At 40.2% G+C, this 16236-nt stretch overlaps 1 protein-coding gene across 3 annotated transcripts in view; it reads right to left on the reverse strand.

The window, feature by feature from the left end:
- The window catches only part of FILIP1 (filamin A interacting protein 1), a 222715-nt gene that overhangs the window by 48744 nt on the left and 157735 nt on the right, over positions 1-16236 (reverse strand). For all 3 annotated transcript variants that reach the window (XM_086707253.1, XM_086707254.1, XM_025925728.2), the window contains exon 4: positions 13326-13504. In XM_086707253.1, coding sequence (XP_086563379.1) covers positions 13326-13504 — 179 coding nt within the window. The remainder of the gene's footprint in view (positions 1-13325; positions 13505-16236) is intronic.

Below are 16236 nucleotides of genomic sequence, written 5' to 3' on the forward strand. Positions count from 1 at the left end.
GAAATATAATCCCAAACTTCTCAAGTGTTATAGATTCCAGAAGTCGGACAAATCTGTAAGCATTAGAGAGCCAAGTAAATCAGAAAATATTGGAGGAAGGGATGGTAGGTGTAAATAAGTGGGAAACATAAGATCACTTCTGTGATCAGAATATAGGATTTAGTGACATTGTAACAAATGACAAAGACTAGGTAGACCAAAGCATTCCTCCCTTCCAACAGCACACTGGATACAGAGTAGCCATAGTCCACCATTTCTAGTTCCCTTCACTTTTCAGATCAGATACATATACTTCCCTAAGCATTTAAGAATAAAATAATTCTTCATAAGCTTCTCTAGGAAATTGAGAGGTAGGCAGAAAATATAAAGCAAATTCTTAAGGCACAGTGTTTCTGAAGTCAAGAGCAATGAGTTGAGATTAAATAAAGTTGACCTCTGGTGTGTTTGCAGTTGAAGCTCACATTCAGCCCCTGAATAATTTGAATAGTTTCTTGGCTAAGAGTTCACATCCAAGAGCTGAATATGTTATGCACTGAGCACAAAAGACCCAACCTTTGATTAATCTTTTCTGTTCAAACTTTTCACCACCACAAAGTACTTTCCAAACACAAGCATTCTTGGAAAAAGAGTGCATACTCAGTCAAGGAGCCAGAAAGGAGCAATCTCCAAACACTGAAAACACCACCTTCCCAAGTTCCAACTCCCTCTCTGGAGTCCAGGATTTGTAATGCTAATCTGAGTACCTTCTTCCATCCTGGAAAAAAGGGAAAAATATCAAAGTGATGGAGTTGAATATTCACTGTGGTGCTAAGAGACAACACATTTTTCCAGCACTTTCCTTTCTTAACTCTTTCTTGGTATATAAATTTGTGCAAAAATAGCATTTGCCTGGTATTTAACATGATGAAAAATGGCTGCCAATTTAGGGCAGCATTCCCAAGGTTTTTCACTCTGGAAGAATAATCTTACTTATTACTTTCCAATACCTGATTTTGTCCATGATGCCGTAATAAACCATCAGCTTAGTGAAAAACCCAACCCAACTAGTTTGGAATCTAGGGACCAAAAACTCCCAATCATTTGTTAGAAATTCTCACTTTGAATTCAGTTGCTTTTGCAACCTAGATTCAATCATTTTCTCTGAAAGTTACATATCTCAGTAATAACTCAATTAGTTCAAAAAGGATCTACAAGAGACTCTGGTTTTGTGTTTCTAATATACAGAAAGCCTATCAGACTTGATCAATTGCCTGACATTACAATTGCCAGTAACAGAGTACTGATAGATCAGAAAATTTTTTTTTAATATGTCACTATAAAGCACTAGTTATTAACTGTATTTTTTGCCACTTTGGTAGATTCTGAAGCTGTAACTACTGACTAAAAATTTACCTGTTAAAGTGCCCTTCTAGCTGGCCTAACTATTTGTTATTTCCTAATGATCTTCACTGTGTGTTTCTTAAAACTTCCCAGGGGCGCCTGGGTGGCTCAGTCGGTTGGGCGTCCGACTCTGGCTCAGGTCATGATCTCACAGTTCGTGAGTTCGAGCCCCGCGTCAGGCTCTGTGCTGACCGCTCAGAGCCTGGAGCCTGCTTCAGATTCTGTGTCTCCCTCTCTCTCTGACCCTCCCCCGTTCATGCTCTGTCTCTCTCTGTCTCAAAAATAAATAAACGTTAAAAAAAAAAATTAAAAAAAAAAACAACTTCCCATCTGCTCCAGTTCCTGAGGGCTCTCTGATTAATACTAAAAATAGGCATACATTTTTATTTGCATACGTATACTGTGTCCCTCACTATTAACTTTTTTATCCAGAAGTTATAAAGTAAATCTGTGTTAGACTTTCTAAATAAATGAATTTGTATCTATACTTCATTTCATAACCTGCAATAACTTCTGTGCAAAATACATGCATTTAAATCCTTCAGTTTGGTACACTAGTACGCTTCAGATTCTTTTTTTTTTTTTTCTTATTCAAAGTAGTTTGCTTTATGCAGCTGTTGGGAAAAGAAAATAATTATCCCCAAGACTATTCTATAAGTCAGTCCAAACTGAGTTTAAACTTTTATTCTTTTCAAGATATAAAATGTGTTCTTTCACTTCTTTTTAATTTACTGATTTTTTTGAATATGCATAGTTGTAGAAATACAGCAGTAAATTTATGAAGTTAGCAAAGTTACTACAGCAGTTTTTCTTCCATAAGATGCCTATATTACTAGATGTTTCACTTCTCATAAAATTGTATATGGATAAAAATCATAATACTATTATTTTTGTAGAAAGAAAGTCATCCTTTTCCAGATGTGTATTTCATAGTTACATTCTACTCCTCAAGTATAATTTATTTTATATGTAAGATTTATCTGTCCTTTGGAAACTTAAAACATAAATGCTAAATCTTCCCTCACCATAAACCACACTGTTATATTTTTGGTTCTCCTAAAATGGTAGAAATCAAATGAGGCCAGAGAGAAATGACCCTGATTAAAATAAGGTCAGCTGTCTCACATAGTTATGGAAGATTACCTGTCCTATACATAAAAATGACTATAATAAGCATTACTAAGAGTCCCAACTTTTTCCAACTGATTTGGAATGCCATCTTTAACATATATTAAATTTCTATACCTACTATAATCTATTATAATAATTCTCTATTATAGAGAATTTTTATCGGCTCCATTGACCTACCTATTAATGTACTAATACAATACTGTTTTACTCACTATAATTTTTAAATGAGTTTTTGTTTTTAGTAGGAAACTTTTCTACTACTTTTCATTTTCAAAGTTTGACTATTCTTGCTTGTGGATTTTTTTAAATGTTTATTTATTTTTGAGAGAGAGAGAAAGAGGGAGAGAGCACAAGTGCAAATAGGAGAGGGGCAGAGAGAGGGAGACAGAGGATCCAAAGCCAGCTCTGTGCTGACAGCAGCACGTCCAATGAGGGGCTTGAACTCACGAACAGGTTGCGAACCCTGAGATCATGAGCTGAGCTGAAGTCCAACGCTTAACTGACTGAGCCACCCAGGCGCCCCTTGCTTGTGTATATTTTATACAAACTTTAGAATCACTTCAGTTAGTTCCCACATCTTAAGAAAAATCCTAATGATATTTTTATTAGGACCACATTAAACTCGTGGATTAATATAAGAAGAGAGCTTTATGATGTTGAGTTCCCAGTCCTACAATATGGTAAAACCTTTCCATTGGTCCCAGACTTTTTCTTTTTTTATTTTTAAAGTTTTTTTTTTTTTTAACGTTTATTTATTTTTGAGACGGAGAGAGACAGAGCATGAACGGGGGAGGGGCAGAGAGAGAGGGAGACACAGAATCGGAAACAGGCTCCAGGCTCTGAGCCGGCAGCACAGAGCCCGACGCGGGGCTCGAACTCACGGACCGCGAGATCGTGACCTGGCTGAAGTCGGACGCTTAACCGACTGCGCCACCCAGGCGCCCCGGTCCCAGACTTTTTCATATCTCCATGTAGCATTTAAATTTTTTCACATTCTTTTTTTTTTTAATTTTTAATGTTTATTTATTTTTGAGAGAGAGACAGAGCATGAGTGGGGAAGGACAGAGAGAGAGAGGGAGACACAGAATCTGAAACAGGCTCCAGGCTCGGAGATGTCAGCACAGATCCTGACACAGGGCTCAAACCCACGAATAGTGAGATCATGACCTGAGCTGAAGTCAGACGCCCAAGTGAGCCACCCAGGCACCTCCAAATTTTTTCCCACTCTGTAGATGAAGAAACCAAGAATTAGAGGCATTAGAAAACCCGTCCAAGGTTACAGAACAGGAAGTAGCAGAGTCAGAATTTTAAGTCAGAGCTATTTGCCTCCAAATGAAATGCAGGAGACTGAGAAAACATCTGTCTCTAGGTTCCAGATTTTGAGGAGCTCTGGCACTCTATAGCTAGAGTAACCCAGGGAGGAGTTAACCATAGTTAAAGAGGTTAGACTTAGCTCAGATGATCCTCTGAAGGTCATAAACCATTTATAAACATATCATAAGCACTCTGGAACCCACCACAATGCCACATGATTTCTCCTTAGCACACATCTGGATTATTTTACTAATAAAGAGGGTGCAAATTGCAGGCCTCAAGCTTATACGTGCAAGAAACACAATTGCCTTCATTTTTCCAGATCTCTTATAATTTTCAATACGGGTTCCCATTAAACTTTATCTTAGTTCATTCTGGGTAAGCTCAGTCGAGTCTGGTTTCCCTTAATAAATTTAAAGATTCCTCATTCAAGTCTGGGTCTCCTGAGTTAATTCTAGGGCTTCAGGACCCCATTTCTGGAGTTAAGATTAAGTACCTTGACCATCAGGAAGGTGGCTAAGAGGTCATCTAGTCAGCCTTCTGCCACCTGGCATACTCTGAGATGCACATTGTTGTCTCTTGTCACAGGTGTCAATCTGCTCAGATTGCTGATATAAACGAGTCACAGTTCTATCCTCATGGCCAGCCATGGCTTCAGCTATTCACATGGCCTTTCAGGGACATGGGAAAATCTACATTCCTTTTAGGGTTACATATCAGACACCAATTTTTACCCTATTTCTCCTGAATTATTTAGTAGAAGGAGAGCCACAAGTTTTGCCATGCTTTTTGCAATGAACTGAATTGGGTCTCCCAGAATTCATATATTGAAGTCCTACCCCCCAAATGTGACTATATTTGGAGATGCAGCTTTTGAGAGGTAATAAAGGTTAATAAATCATAAGGGTAAGTTTCTAATCCAAAAGGATTAGAGGCTTTTCTAAGAAGAGGCCTTATAAGAAGATCTCTCTCTTTCCATATACGTGCACAGAGGAAAGGCCATGTGAGCATGCAGAGGGAAGGTGGCCATCTATAAGCCGGGAAGTTAGGCCTTACGAGAACCCAACCATGCTGGCACCCTGATCTCAAACCTCCAGCCTCCAGAACTGTGAGAAAATAGATGCATGTTGTTTAAGCCACCTAGTCTATTAGTTATGACAGTCAGGCAACCTAAGACACCCTTGGACTCAACCTAGTAACCTCTTTACTCTCAAATTCTCCACACCACATCTATCTGTGGTTTATATTACTCTCACCTTCCCTTCCTCCACCCTCTACTCCCCCAAAAAAGCTCAGAACAGAGCCTCTTCTTTTGCACTACCTCCTCCCACAAACAACATAGACTGTTCTTGCTTTCTCGCTTCCCCAAGCATCTTATCTAACAGAAAAGAAGAGGTGTGATAAAAACTGGATCCACTTGATTACATATTCTTTCTAAGGCTATGTCTAGATCTTTGCTTCTGAAATCCAAAGACAAGATATTGAGTTCTCTTCTCGCTTTCAGCAGTGGCAACTTTTCCTTGAGGCAGTGGTTGCTCTTGGCTGGCTGTTCAACTAAGGACAGGACACAGGATAATAGAAAATATTAGGTTAGAAAATCTAATTATTATCATACTCTAGTAAATTTTTATAATGGAGTATAGGCAGGTGAAAATGTCAAAGCTATAACAATATTATAATTGAATTACTTAGTCTTTGAGGTTGTAAGGGACAGGCTCACCCAGACTACCTAAGAGGATGGAGTTATTAGTGAGAATACCTCATAGTAAATTAAAGCAGAAAACTGTCTCCACAGCTGATCAGACCTGGAGAGAACTGGAATATTATGCATCATTTTGTGTCATATACCTACAGTTCTAGTAACCCGGCAGCAATGAATATGATCTAATGCTTGTCATCCTCTCAAAAGCAGGTGTCCACTGCAACCCCAGTCCTGTGATGTGGGCTCTTCTTCACTCTTAGAATTTCTCTGTCTCTGCTGGGTTTTTCTTGGTTTCTGTGGTCTTTATGTCTTTCTGTTTCATATGCCCCGAGAAAGTGTCTCAGTGGGTTAGTCAGTCCCCATCAAACAGAGCTCACTATTTGGCAGTGTTCTCCTGCCAGGCTACTTCATAGGCCTCAGCCTCCCTGATGTCTAGGTTATCAAATGCTGCAAACTAGCTGCATTCCAGAATACATAGCCAACAGATGAATTTTGCTTACTGCACATTGTGTTATAAATTTGAGGCAACATTGAAAAACCAGAAGATTTTACTAAAATCAGATTTCTGTCTTTTCCCTAAAATTCAGAACTGGCAACAATGTGGCAACTGAATCACAACCTGAATCTGAGTCAGTCAGCCTGAGCTGAATTGAATGGACTTTCCCTGGTGTCACAGTTTGCTATCTCCAGCCCAGTGGTCCACCACTCATGCAATGTGTGCTAAAGGATCTGCTTTTTTTTTGATGACTGCTTAGCACTGCAGGTATTTGCGATTGAGACCTTTGTGACCTCTGTCCAGGACAGTTGACCTCTGGTCAGAAAAGAAAGAATGACAGTTATGTGAAAGGAGTTGCCTCGATTTCTCTCAGAAGAGGCCTCTTCTGTGAATCAGGTGCTCAGAGTTTCAGGAACTGTCTGGCAATTTCCTGAAAACTTTCTGAAAGAGAGCAACCCAACGATCAGTTCAGATCTAGAGAGACTCTGACAACCTGATCACCTCCCATTGCTGGGTTCTCATTCTTTACCTCTCATATTTAAATTCTAAATACTGTCCTCCATTCTTACTTCTAGGATTTTTCCAGAATAAGGGATATCAAATACCAGGACTGAAGCATTCTTATGTGTTAAAAATCTTGAAACAGTAAAGTGTGATTCTTGTGTATTGTCTCTCAGGCTCTCCCTTTCAATGCCTTTCCTTTTCAGTGGCCAGTTCTCTTTGATTATTACCCCACCCCTTTGTATAATGTTAGAGTCTTTCTTGGTTCAAGTTCTGTTCTTATTGTTGTAAAAGTTCAAATACATTGAATCTAATTAACTAAAACTCTCAGCTAGCCAGGTTAAGCCTTAAGATCTGGAAAATATCTTCACCATCCTTATCTACAGTAAAATGCAACAGGAATTAACATTCAGGTTTGAATATAATGTAATAGGCTCTAAGGTTGTAAAGCCACCCACATAGCAGCACTACAAGATCCTGAGTCATCAAATATGATTTTGTACTATACTTAAAAATTTTACAGGAAATTAAAATGCATTTGAGACATATTTTCCATAACAGTAAAAGTAAGTTAATTTATATTATAACCTTTGATTAATCAGAAAATTTTGTTGATCAGAAAACCTGTTTTCCTAGGCATGTCTGTTAGTTATAATACTAAGACTCTGAAGAGTCTTAGATCAGAGGCTGCTAACTTAGTGACCTTGAGAATGAGGGTGCTATGAGGTTTGGGAGGATCATATCCACCTAAGACCCAGCATTTATGTATAGTGGGATCTGGTGAAATGAACTGCAGGGGCATTTTTTTTTTTTTCAACGTTTATTTATTTTTGGGACAGAGAGAGACAGAGCATGAACGGGCGAGGGGCAGAGAGAGAGGGAGACACAGAATCGGAAACAGGCTCCAGGCTCTGAGCCATCAGCCCAGAGCCCGACGCGGGGCTCGAACTCACGGACCGCAAGATCGTGACCTGGCTGAAGTCGGACGCTTAACCGACTGCGCCACCCAGGCGCCCCTGCAGGGGCATTTTTAATGGGCCCAGTCATATTTAATCCAGGGAGCGCCTACTTCAGAATGAGTCGCATGCCCCTACTTCTACAGGGCTGAAAGTAGATATGTTAATACCCTGGGTCTATTAAGAGGATTAACTTCTTCTAACTCCAAACTTCCAACCCTAGGAAACTGTCTGAGTCACCAATTTTGTGGACCCTTTAAGATGCAACAACGCTTCCTTTATATCATCCTGACTTATCCCATCCTCCAATACAAATACCCAGCTGTGAGCTAGGAGTAACACTACCTCACCTCGCCTCTTTCATTTCAGTCACATTTTCCAGTAGCAAGTGGGACTTGCATATTGCCAGGGTAAGAGGAACTAGAAGGAGGAGTTTGATCCTGGCATTCTTTCAGAAAATCAACTGTAAAACATATTCCTTCTGTGATGGAATCTCTAAATTCTAATTCCTCTCCTTTCTTAAAAACTGTTTATTCCTAGCAATTGTCTTGGCCGGTAGGATACTGATAGTTGATGGCATATCTCGTGACCAAGTTAAGGTCTGTTACTCAAATTCTGAATCTGCAACATTAGAATGGATGTGCAGTCCACAAAGTCACTGGCAAACTTTCCGAATCATCTTTTCTTCCTCCGTTGCATTGGGGAAATGGGGAAGTGAAGCATTCACTTTAATCAAAAGGTAAGAATTTGAAAGTAGAAAAGATTATTATTTTTTACTGTAAACTAAGTTCATACATTAATTCTTCCAATTAAGTATTGGTAGTAACCTAAGGAATCTAAGGAGCTTAAGCTGTCTGCTTACCCACATACCAAATAGGGACAGTAATTATGCATAACATAGTTTTGTAAGTATTAAGCAGGATGTATATGTGTCCAGCATATTGGGGAAGTTAATAAAAACTAACTCTGCTATTGAGTGGCCTCTAGCAAAGTGCTAAGCACAGAGAAGAGGGCTCAGTTATTTTTTGCTAATATATTCCATCTATTGATTACTTTCTGCTTGATAAGTCTTGGTCTTTTTATACATCATTACCATCTTTTCTTACAAAGTGCTTTGTTATGACTCTCCAAGCTACCAGTGAGTAAAATCAGTTTTATTACCATATTTTAGGGATAAGACATCTAAATCTAAAAAATCTTAATGGATATTATGCCAAGGAATCAAGTGTGGATCTTTTTCTATAAAGATGACAGATAGTATTTCCCAGGATTCCAGGCCAACAGAAACTTTCCAAAAGCTTGCTCTGATTGGTCATTTCCCATCTTAGGCAAGTGTATTAGTGCAGCCTGGTCCACAAGTCACCAGGCGAAGCCCATTCCCCTCACGTTGACAAAATGGGGCTTGAAAGCTTCCCTTCCATTCAAGCCCCCACTCCTGCATTCTCTGCTTCATAAGTTAAGAGATTTCTCTTGAGATGCTGATTTGTACTAAAAAAAAAAAAAAACAAACAAAAAATGAACTTATACTTGGAAGGCTTGCTGCAATATTATATGATGATGTAATTATTTATGTAGTCACAGCTGAGCCTATAGAATCCAAAAGTTTTAAAATCTACAATTACAGTTATGGATTTAGACAGCACTCCCCCACATCATTCACACACACACAGACACACACACACACACACACCTCAAATATTTAAGTTTCAGACCACTTTTTGATGTAACTGTGTTCTCTCTATTTTGACATTCTTGAAGCAGTTCTAGTGAAGCTTAAGATTAAAATCACAAGTCTTGCAGTTCAGACAGGGAGTAAAGTATAAACTCTGAAGGTGATCTCATGTGCTCAGAATTAAGCCTTTAAAGGTCAAGTTAACTTAAAATATGGACCAAACAATATAGCATTTAGAAAGGGAGTTTTCTTTACCCAATCTTAACTAATTCAATGAAGGATATTCTCCTCTTTATTATTAACAATGCTAGTTAAGCAATGCATTTTTTCATGCTATTTCATCCTTTAAATTTGGGAATATGACTATTTGTAAAAATAAATATGCAGTAAATGATGGTAATAAATTATGATCACAGTCTGCAGATTTAAAATGAAGGAAGCCCAGAACAAGATGTTGCCCATTTTAGGTTCTTAATTTGTGGAATTTTTATATAAGATGAATTTCATAACTCCTGAAATGTTAAAAAGTAATTTCTGTTTCTATTATTTTTACACTTGCAGGGTCTAGGTCACTGGCAATAACAAGGTCGTGGCTTGGGGGTGGGGGTGGGGGCTTTATTTAGCCTCCTCATAACCATCGTCAGCCTCCCATCATAACGACCCCAAACAGAATCCAACCAAAGTAGAGGCCTGTGTATGCTATTCAAACCCAACTCCAAACAAGTCCCCCGGCTGCTCCTTCCAACAGACGCTGTCTCAAAGTTTCTCCTATCTTGACAGTCTAGAAACCACTGGTCTGAATATCTCTGTTTATATCCTCCCAATAACCATCATTCTGCCTTGTAAGAGTTTATGTCATAGTTTGGCCATGAGAGCATGGAGGTGGGAAGCCCACACACATAGAGAGAACACAAAAAACAAGCCATTTTGCACAAGGGACTCATTTGCACAAAAGTGCTATACTACTATACACTGTGATCTGAGTTGAGCTGCATAATTTTTTCTGGGACTCAATTTCTCCATCCATAGAATGCAGGACTCAAAAGGACTGATCTCATAAGTCCTTTGCAGTGCTCAGAGCCTGGGATTCCTGGTCTCATCCAAAGTCTGAGTTTGGATTGCTTCTCAACACTTGCTACTGATCCCGTAGACCTGGCTCCTTTTTGCTATCTTTAACCATTCTCCCTCAGGAAATGAAAAACTCTAGCAGGATAATTACAGAGAACCAAGCCTAGATGCTACCCCAGGTAGGGGGCTAGATGGCGGGGGAAGCCCCAAGCTTCCTCCCATCCGCTCTCATCACTCCCACCCACCAAAGGAAAACCTGTCTGGGGCGGAGACCCCCTGCAGAGTTGCACACTCAGTGGGAGAAGGTGGATGAGATTATACCGGGCAAACCACTTAGGCTTATCTCACTTTCTTCCTTCCTTTTTTCTTGCTCACGGTAGAAACAAAGGGAAATGATTCCGAAGTAAAGTTCTTGGCTACCCCCCTCCCCGCCCCCCCCCCCCCCCCCCCCCCCAAAAGGGACTTTTGACTTTTCCGGAGAGGGGGAAGGGAATGCAAAACAAAGAAGGAAACAAAGGACTTGGGACGTTCTACAGGAGGACTCCCACTTGTGCTCAGCAATGCCGGTTCTTTATTAGCTGCCGCCCAGCTTCCCCTGCAGGTGCTGCGGCCGCTAGGAGCTCCCCAAACCCCGGCCGAGGTTGGAGGAACAGGGCGCCTCGCCCGCGGTCCCGGCACCTGGCGGGGAGGGGCTCCCAGGCGACTTGGCCAGGGGAAAGAAAGCCATGGGGTCAGCAAACTGCCAGCCCCCATCAGTAGATCTAATTATGACCGCTGACTTCAAAAAGAGGATTTAACCCAAAGCAGATTTAGCAGAGCAGTTTCCAAAGGGCAGCAGGAATCCCGGGCCTGACCTTTGAGAAAATCCTATAGGCTTCACTGCCCCGGGAACTCGGCAAGCCAGTCACGGTGGACTCCTCAGATCGCAAAGACATTCAGGGATGCCAACTTAAGTTATCAGGGTCCTAGTGGGGATGTTTAATTTAGCATAACGTGTGTCTGGAGGGGCGTGCATTGCTGGTCAGTCAGGGGATTGATCTGGGGAAAAAACACTGACAGTGGAAAATATAAAGCTCTAAAGTATAACCCGTTAAGTCAACAATAACTATTTCAAAACGTTAAGGCGGTTTGATATGTTAAGTGAGCATCAAAGGTCTCTTAGTGAAGTTTGAGGACATATCCCAGCAATGCTGATCAAAGTATTGAAAGCATCTTAAGGTATTTTTTTTTTTTAATTTTTACTTTGATTTTTAAAACCTTCTACCCAGCACTTTGCTCAGGAGAAATGTTTGCTGTGGTTGTTTTAGTAAAATCAAACAACTCCAAAAGGGTACAGAGCATTGGAATTGTTCTCTAGAGTCGATGAACAAGAAGTTTGTAAATAAACACATCTGGGATAGGCTTATTGTATAATAAATACAAAAGTACTTTGTGAACTATAAAGCTCTTCGCTGTGGGTTATTATTTGAATTACTCTCACAAAACACAAAAATTAGGAAGACAAAAAGAAAGAGAAAGACACAGCCCAGGTAAGTACAGTCTTTCCATCCACACGCTTCATTTAAACCAACTCTGTAAGTGAAATGGTGCCACTTCAGGCAGTTAGCTTACGTGGGAAATTGTAGAAAAGACAGGTCTGGTTCTAAACCACATAATTTACAATGTGAGCAGAAAACAATTCATTCACACAGGTGTTCTTTAAAATTATTTGATTTCAGATCTTTTAAGAAGTCACTATCAAACAAATTGCTACTCCTTTACCTGACCACATTCCAACACAGAACACCTAACCAGATGGCTGTTGTAGAGATCCACAATTTACACTGCCCTTAGAACCTTGTTTGCAAGATCTGTGCTTGAGGTTGGGAAGTTCACAGAGACTGAGGAGGTGGAGTTTATTCTCACTGTGTGGTTGTCCAAAACAAAGTCAAATTAGACCACCTGTTTGTTCAAATACGAAGCTGATAAACCTTAGCTTCCAGGAGCAGAAGACAGGCTTAAGCCGTAAACTGAGAGTATCGGTATGCAACACTCCAGCCATTGTTCTCTTTTCCATTTCTCCTTCCCCAAGGGATGTGCCAAGTCCAATAATAAGTAAAACTTACCAATATTTTTTAAAAATTTAACAAAAACTTGTTTCATGCTTTTATTTACTCTTCTTGTGACAGCTTTTTCTTATAAGCAAACATCTAGGAAAACCAGGTCTCTTTCTTGTAACTAAGTATATAATAAAGCTGGGATTAGTAAAGCTGTTCCCAAGTGGCTCTTAATTTGCAAGTCCTAAATACAGAAGCAGACACGCTTGGTAACTCAAAGCATCAGGCTTGGATGTCACTAGGTTCAAAGATTGTGGAATTCACAGACATAACCATTCAGCTGAGGAAAGAAAAAGAGAATAAACTAAAAAGAAGATGCTGAAAAAACTGGAGAGTATAGAAGAGTTAATTACAAAGCTTTTCAATTTGGAGTCTCTACATCAAACATGGTGATCCTTGGTCTGAGAAAACTACCTGCCAGGACAGATATCCATGCTCCACATGCAGAGTTTTTGTTTTGTTTTGTTTTGTTTTGGTTCCTTTTTTTACACCGTGTTTTAAGAGTTATGCAACCCTTAGAAAGCAGGTAGCTCTAGTTGTTAAGTACTTTATACACAACCAAATATTAAGACTTTCTATAGTGGTATTAAGAATGAACAGGATTCAATTTTAAATGGTTAAGCTTCATAATTTGTCTTCCTGACTAAGTGAGTTTCAACCTCAAAGGAAAAAAAAGTAGATTATTTCCCATAGAAGGAAATCGGGAGAGAGCTCTTCAGATGTAGGTGGCTTCGCTGATCAGATATAAGCTCCCCGGAGTTTGTTTCCAGCTTTATGCTTTTATGGCTCTCACCATGCTAGCGGGAATCTGGTGTCCCACTCTGTGCACCCCCAAACATATTCATATGAACAATTCCAGGTAAAAATCTGACTCATTCAAGTCACCAACCACTCAGAAATCAGAGTTAGAATCCGGCACCTGTCTGTGGTGTCACTGGATTGGCATGTGACCCCAGGCAGGAGGGACAGAGATGAAAGGACTGGGCCATCTCAGTGTGGTGCTCATTACCTCTCCCGCTCCTGCTCCAGCAGGTTGGTGAAGTCGTCGCTCTTGTTCATGTAGTCAGTGTGTTTGTGCTTCTCGCTCTCTAACTCGTACACGGTGCGCCTGTGACACTTCTCTGCCAGCAGCAGCTGCTCTAGCATGCGCCGGTAGGTTTCTTTCTGTTTTTCCTCAAGTCTGTCCAGCTGAGTAAACAAACATGGGAAAGAGCTTAATATTTTATTTGATTTGCATATGACTCAAAATATTACATTAGTCTACTGATTTATTATCTGAAAGAGAGAACATTGAGTCTGGTGTTCTCTGCCATTTTCCCCATTCCCTCATTTTGTCTAGGCCAACTGGCTTTGTAAACTAGCCATAATAAGGCTGCGGTAACTTCTGGCCTTCTGGCCCTTTTTCTGTGGACAGATGTAGGGTTCCTAAACTTGCAAGAGAACAAACTCTCTCACTATTTTAGTGAGATGACATAAAACCCTATACTTAGAAAGAAAGAGGATAACGGCCCTCCTGATCTCAGAAAAATTAAGAGCTCAGCATGTACATATACCAAACTTCTCCTGTGGGAAGTAATTACCATAATCACAATCTGTTTTTAAGACTTGCAGTTACTTGCATTTCTAGGAAATGTATAGGAAGGATCCACAGTCCGCTCTTTTCAAGTATGCTGAATAGAGGGAGGATTTCAGAACTTATAGAGAGCACATACCTCAGACTAAAGGAGATGTTATCAAATATTATTACAGGACTTTTTGTGCCTATTTCTCTGACCAGGCTATCTTTTTTTTTATTGTTTTTTAAGTTTGTTTATTTATTTTGAGAGAGAGAGAGAGAACACGTGCACATGCACGAGCAGGAGAGGGGTAGAGAGAGGGAGAGACAGAATCTCAAGCAGGCTCCCAGCTATCAGCACAGAGCCTGACCTACGGCTGGATCTTATGAACTCCCTGGGAGATCATGACCTGAGCCAAGATCCAGAGTCAGACACTTAACTGACTGAGCCACCCAGGCACCCCCAGGCTAAAAGATCTTTAAGGGGTGCCTTGATTATGTTTTTAGTCCCTAGTGTCAAGCACAGTGCCTAGAACAAAGTAAGTGTTCAGTAAATGTTTGTTAAGTTGGACCAAATCTTATAATATTGATAGTTCCCTATCCTGTTCTCCTCTTCAAACTGCAGTTCAGGGTTTCTCAACTTTAGCACTACTGACAGTTTGGGCCAAATAATTCTTTATTTTGTGTGGTTGTTTTGTGCATTGGAGAATGTGTAGCAGCATCTTTGGCCTCTGCCCCCCAGATGCCAGCAGAGCTGCCTCTAGTTGTGACAAACCTGTTGTCAGAAATCGCCAAATGTCTCTTGGAGAGCAAAACACTTCCACTGCCGCTCACCCCAAGCTGAGAATCACTGTTTTCATTGAAACAGACATATTTAAAATCCATTCTCAAGCCATTATTTACTCCCTAAAACCTAATGGGGTCACTCCATGGGTGTCAGCATCTGAATTCTTTCCCTGGGTTCTCCATGTTTGTCCCTTAGTCATACGGAGGATCTAAGTTTCCCTCTACAGTTGCATGATATCTCCATTGTGAATAGATCATTTCTGGGGCCCCAGATAAAAGATACTGTCCTGATAATCCTCAGTGTTTCCGATCAGATTTTCATCCCCCCTTTGCCTAAGAGCAGGGGATCAGACAGACTGGTAGAGAAGCCCAGGTTAACTGGTGGCTGATACCATCAAATGATACATTTGATATCATCAAGGATTACCAAATGGTACTTTTGTGTGTTCTGATAGATTTATGTAATCTTATACGAGAGAGTTCCTTCATTGGAATATCTCCCTACTATAAAACATTCTCCCTCAGGAACTCTCCTATCTTTCTACAATGTGATTTTCATCATACATTATAGAATGGTCAAGCATTTCTAAAATACCATCATCATCATCATCATCATCATCATCATCAATGTAGAAAGAGCAGCTCTTTCCCTTTTTTGATCCTTTCTACTTATCATAGGACTCTCCTTCCTTTTGAAAGTATTTGGAAGAGCAACTTCTGCCTGTTTCTTCATACCCGCCCCCATATCCCTAAAGAAGGAGAGGTGACTTATTTGAAACTTGTATTTGGGATAGGAAACTAGGCATAAGCAGTTCAGCCTTTTTATTTCTTATTTTTTTACTCTGCCTGCCATAAAATGGTACATCATGCTCTGAAGGCCCCAAATCTCCTTCGAGTGGTTTCTCCAAAGACTAGGAGTAAAGTAATAGAAAGCCCAGTGGTGTTTGTTCATTTATCTATTCAGACCAATACGATTACAAGCTTCAACTCATCTATCCAACTCCTGCAGTTATCCCTCAATGCCTTCAAAGAACTCTTGAGGGGAAGATGGGGGCATTATTAATTGGATAGCTAAGCTATTCAGAAAGATACACATTGTAAGGGCATCTGGAGAAAAACAGAGTATTTTGATATTAAGTGTTCTAAGGCAGCCTAGGTAGAAGATAGGCCTTAGCTTTAATATGTTCTGCCCATGTGGGCCTTTGAGATTGGTTGCTCTCAGCAGCTACAATCCTGGGGCTAGCCAACTGGAGTAGTTGCTGGGGTCTCAGTCGGCAATGTTCCACTAACCTACACTAGCAGAGCTTGACCCCAGCAATGATTACATAATCACAGGGATAGTCTTTTTGTCTCTTAATGCATTGAAAGGATGCCGAGACACTGGTGTGTGCATTAATTTTCACTGCAGACCCAGACATTAAACTGTAAAGGTAGCAAATTCCTTTTTAGGAATAAATCATTAGTGTGTGAGGATCTAGCTTTTAATTTTAAATTCCAGATGTAAGAACCAACATAGGTAGCAAAATATCAGCTGTACAAGACCTGTGTCTTGCCATTTTGTTTGGAATTACATAGAGCT

The sequence above is a fragment of the Puma concolor genome, chromosome B2 (assembly GCF_028749965.1).
Source record: "Puma concolor isolate L17-30 chromosome B2, mPumCon1.1.hap2, whole genome shotgun sequence".
Lineage (NCBI taxonomy): Eukaryota > Metazoa > Chordata > Mammalia > Carnivora > Felidae > Puma > Puma concolor.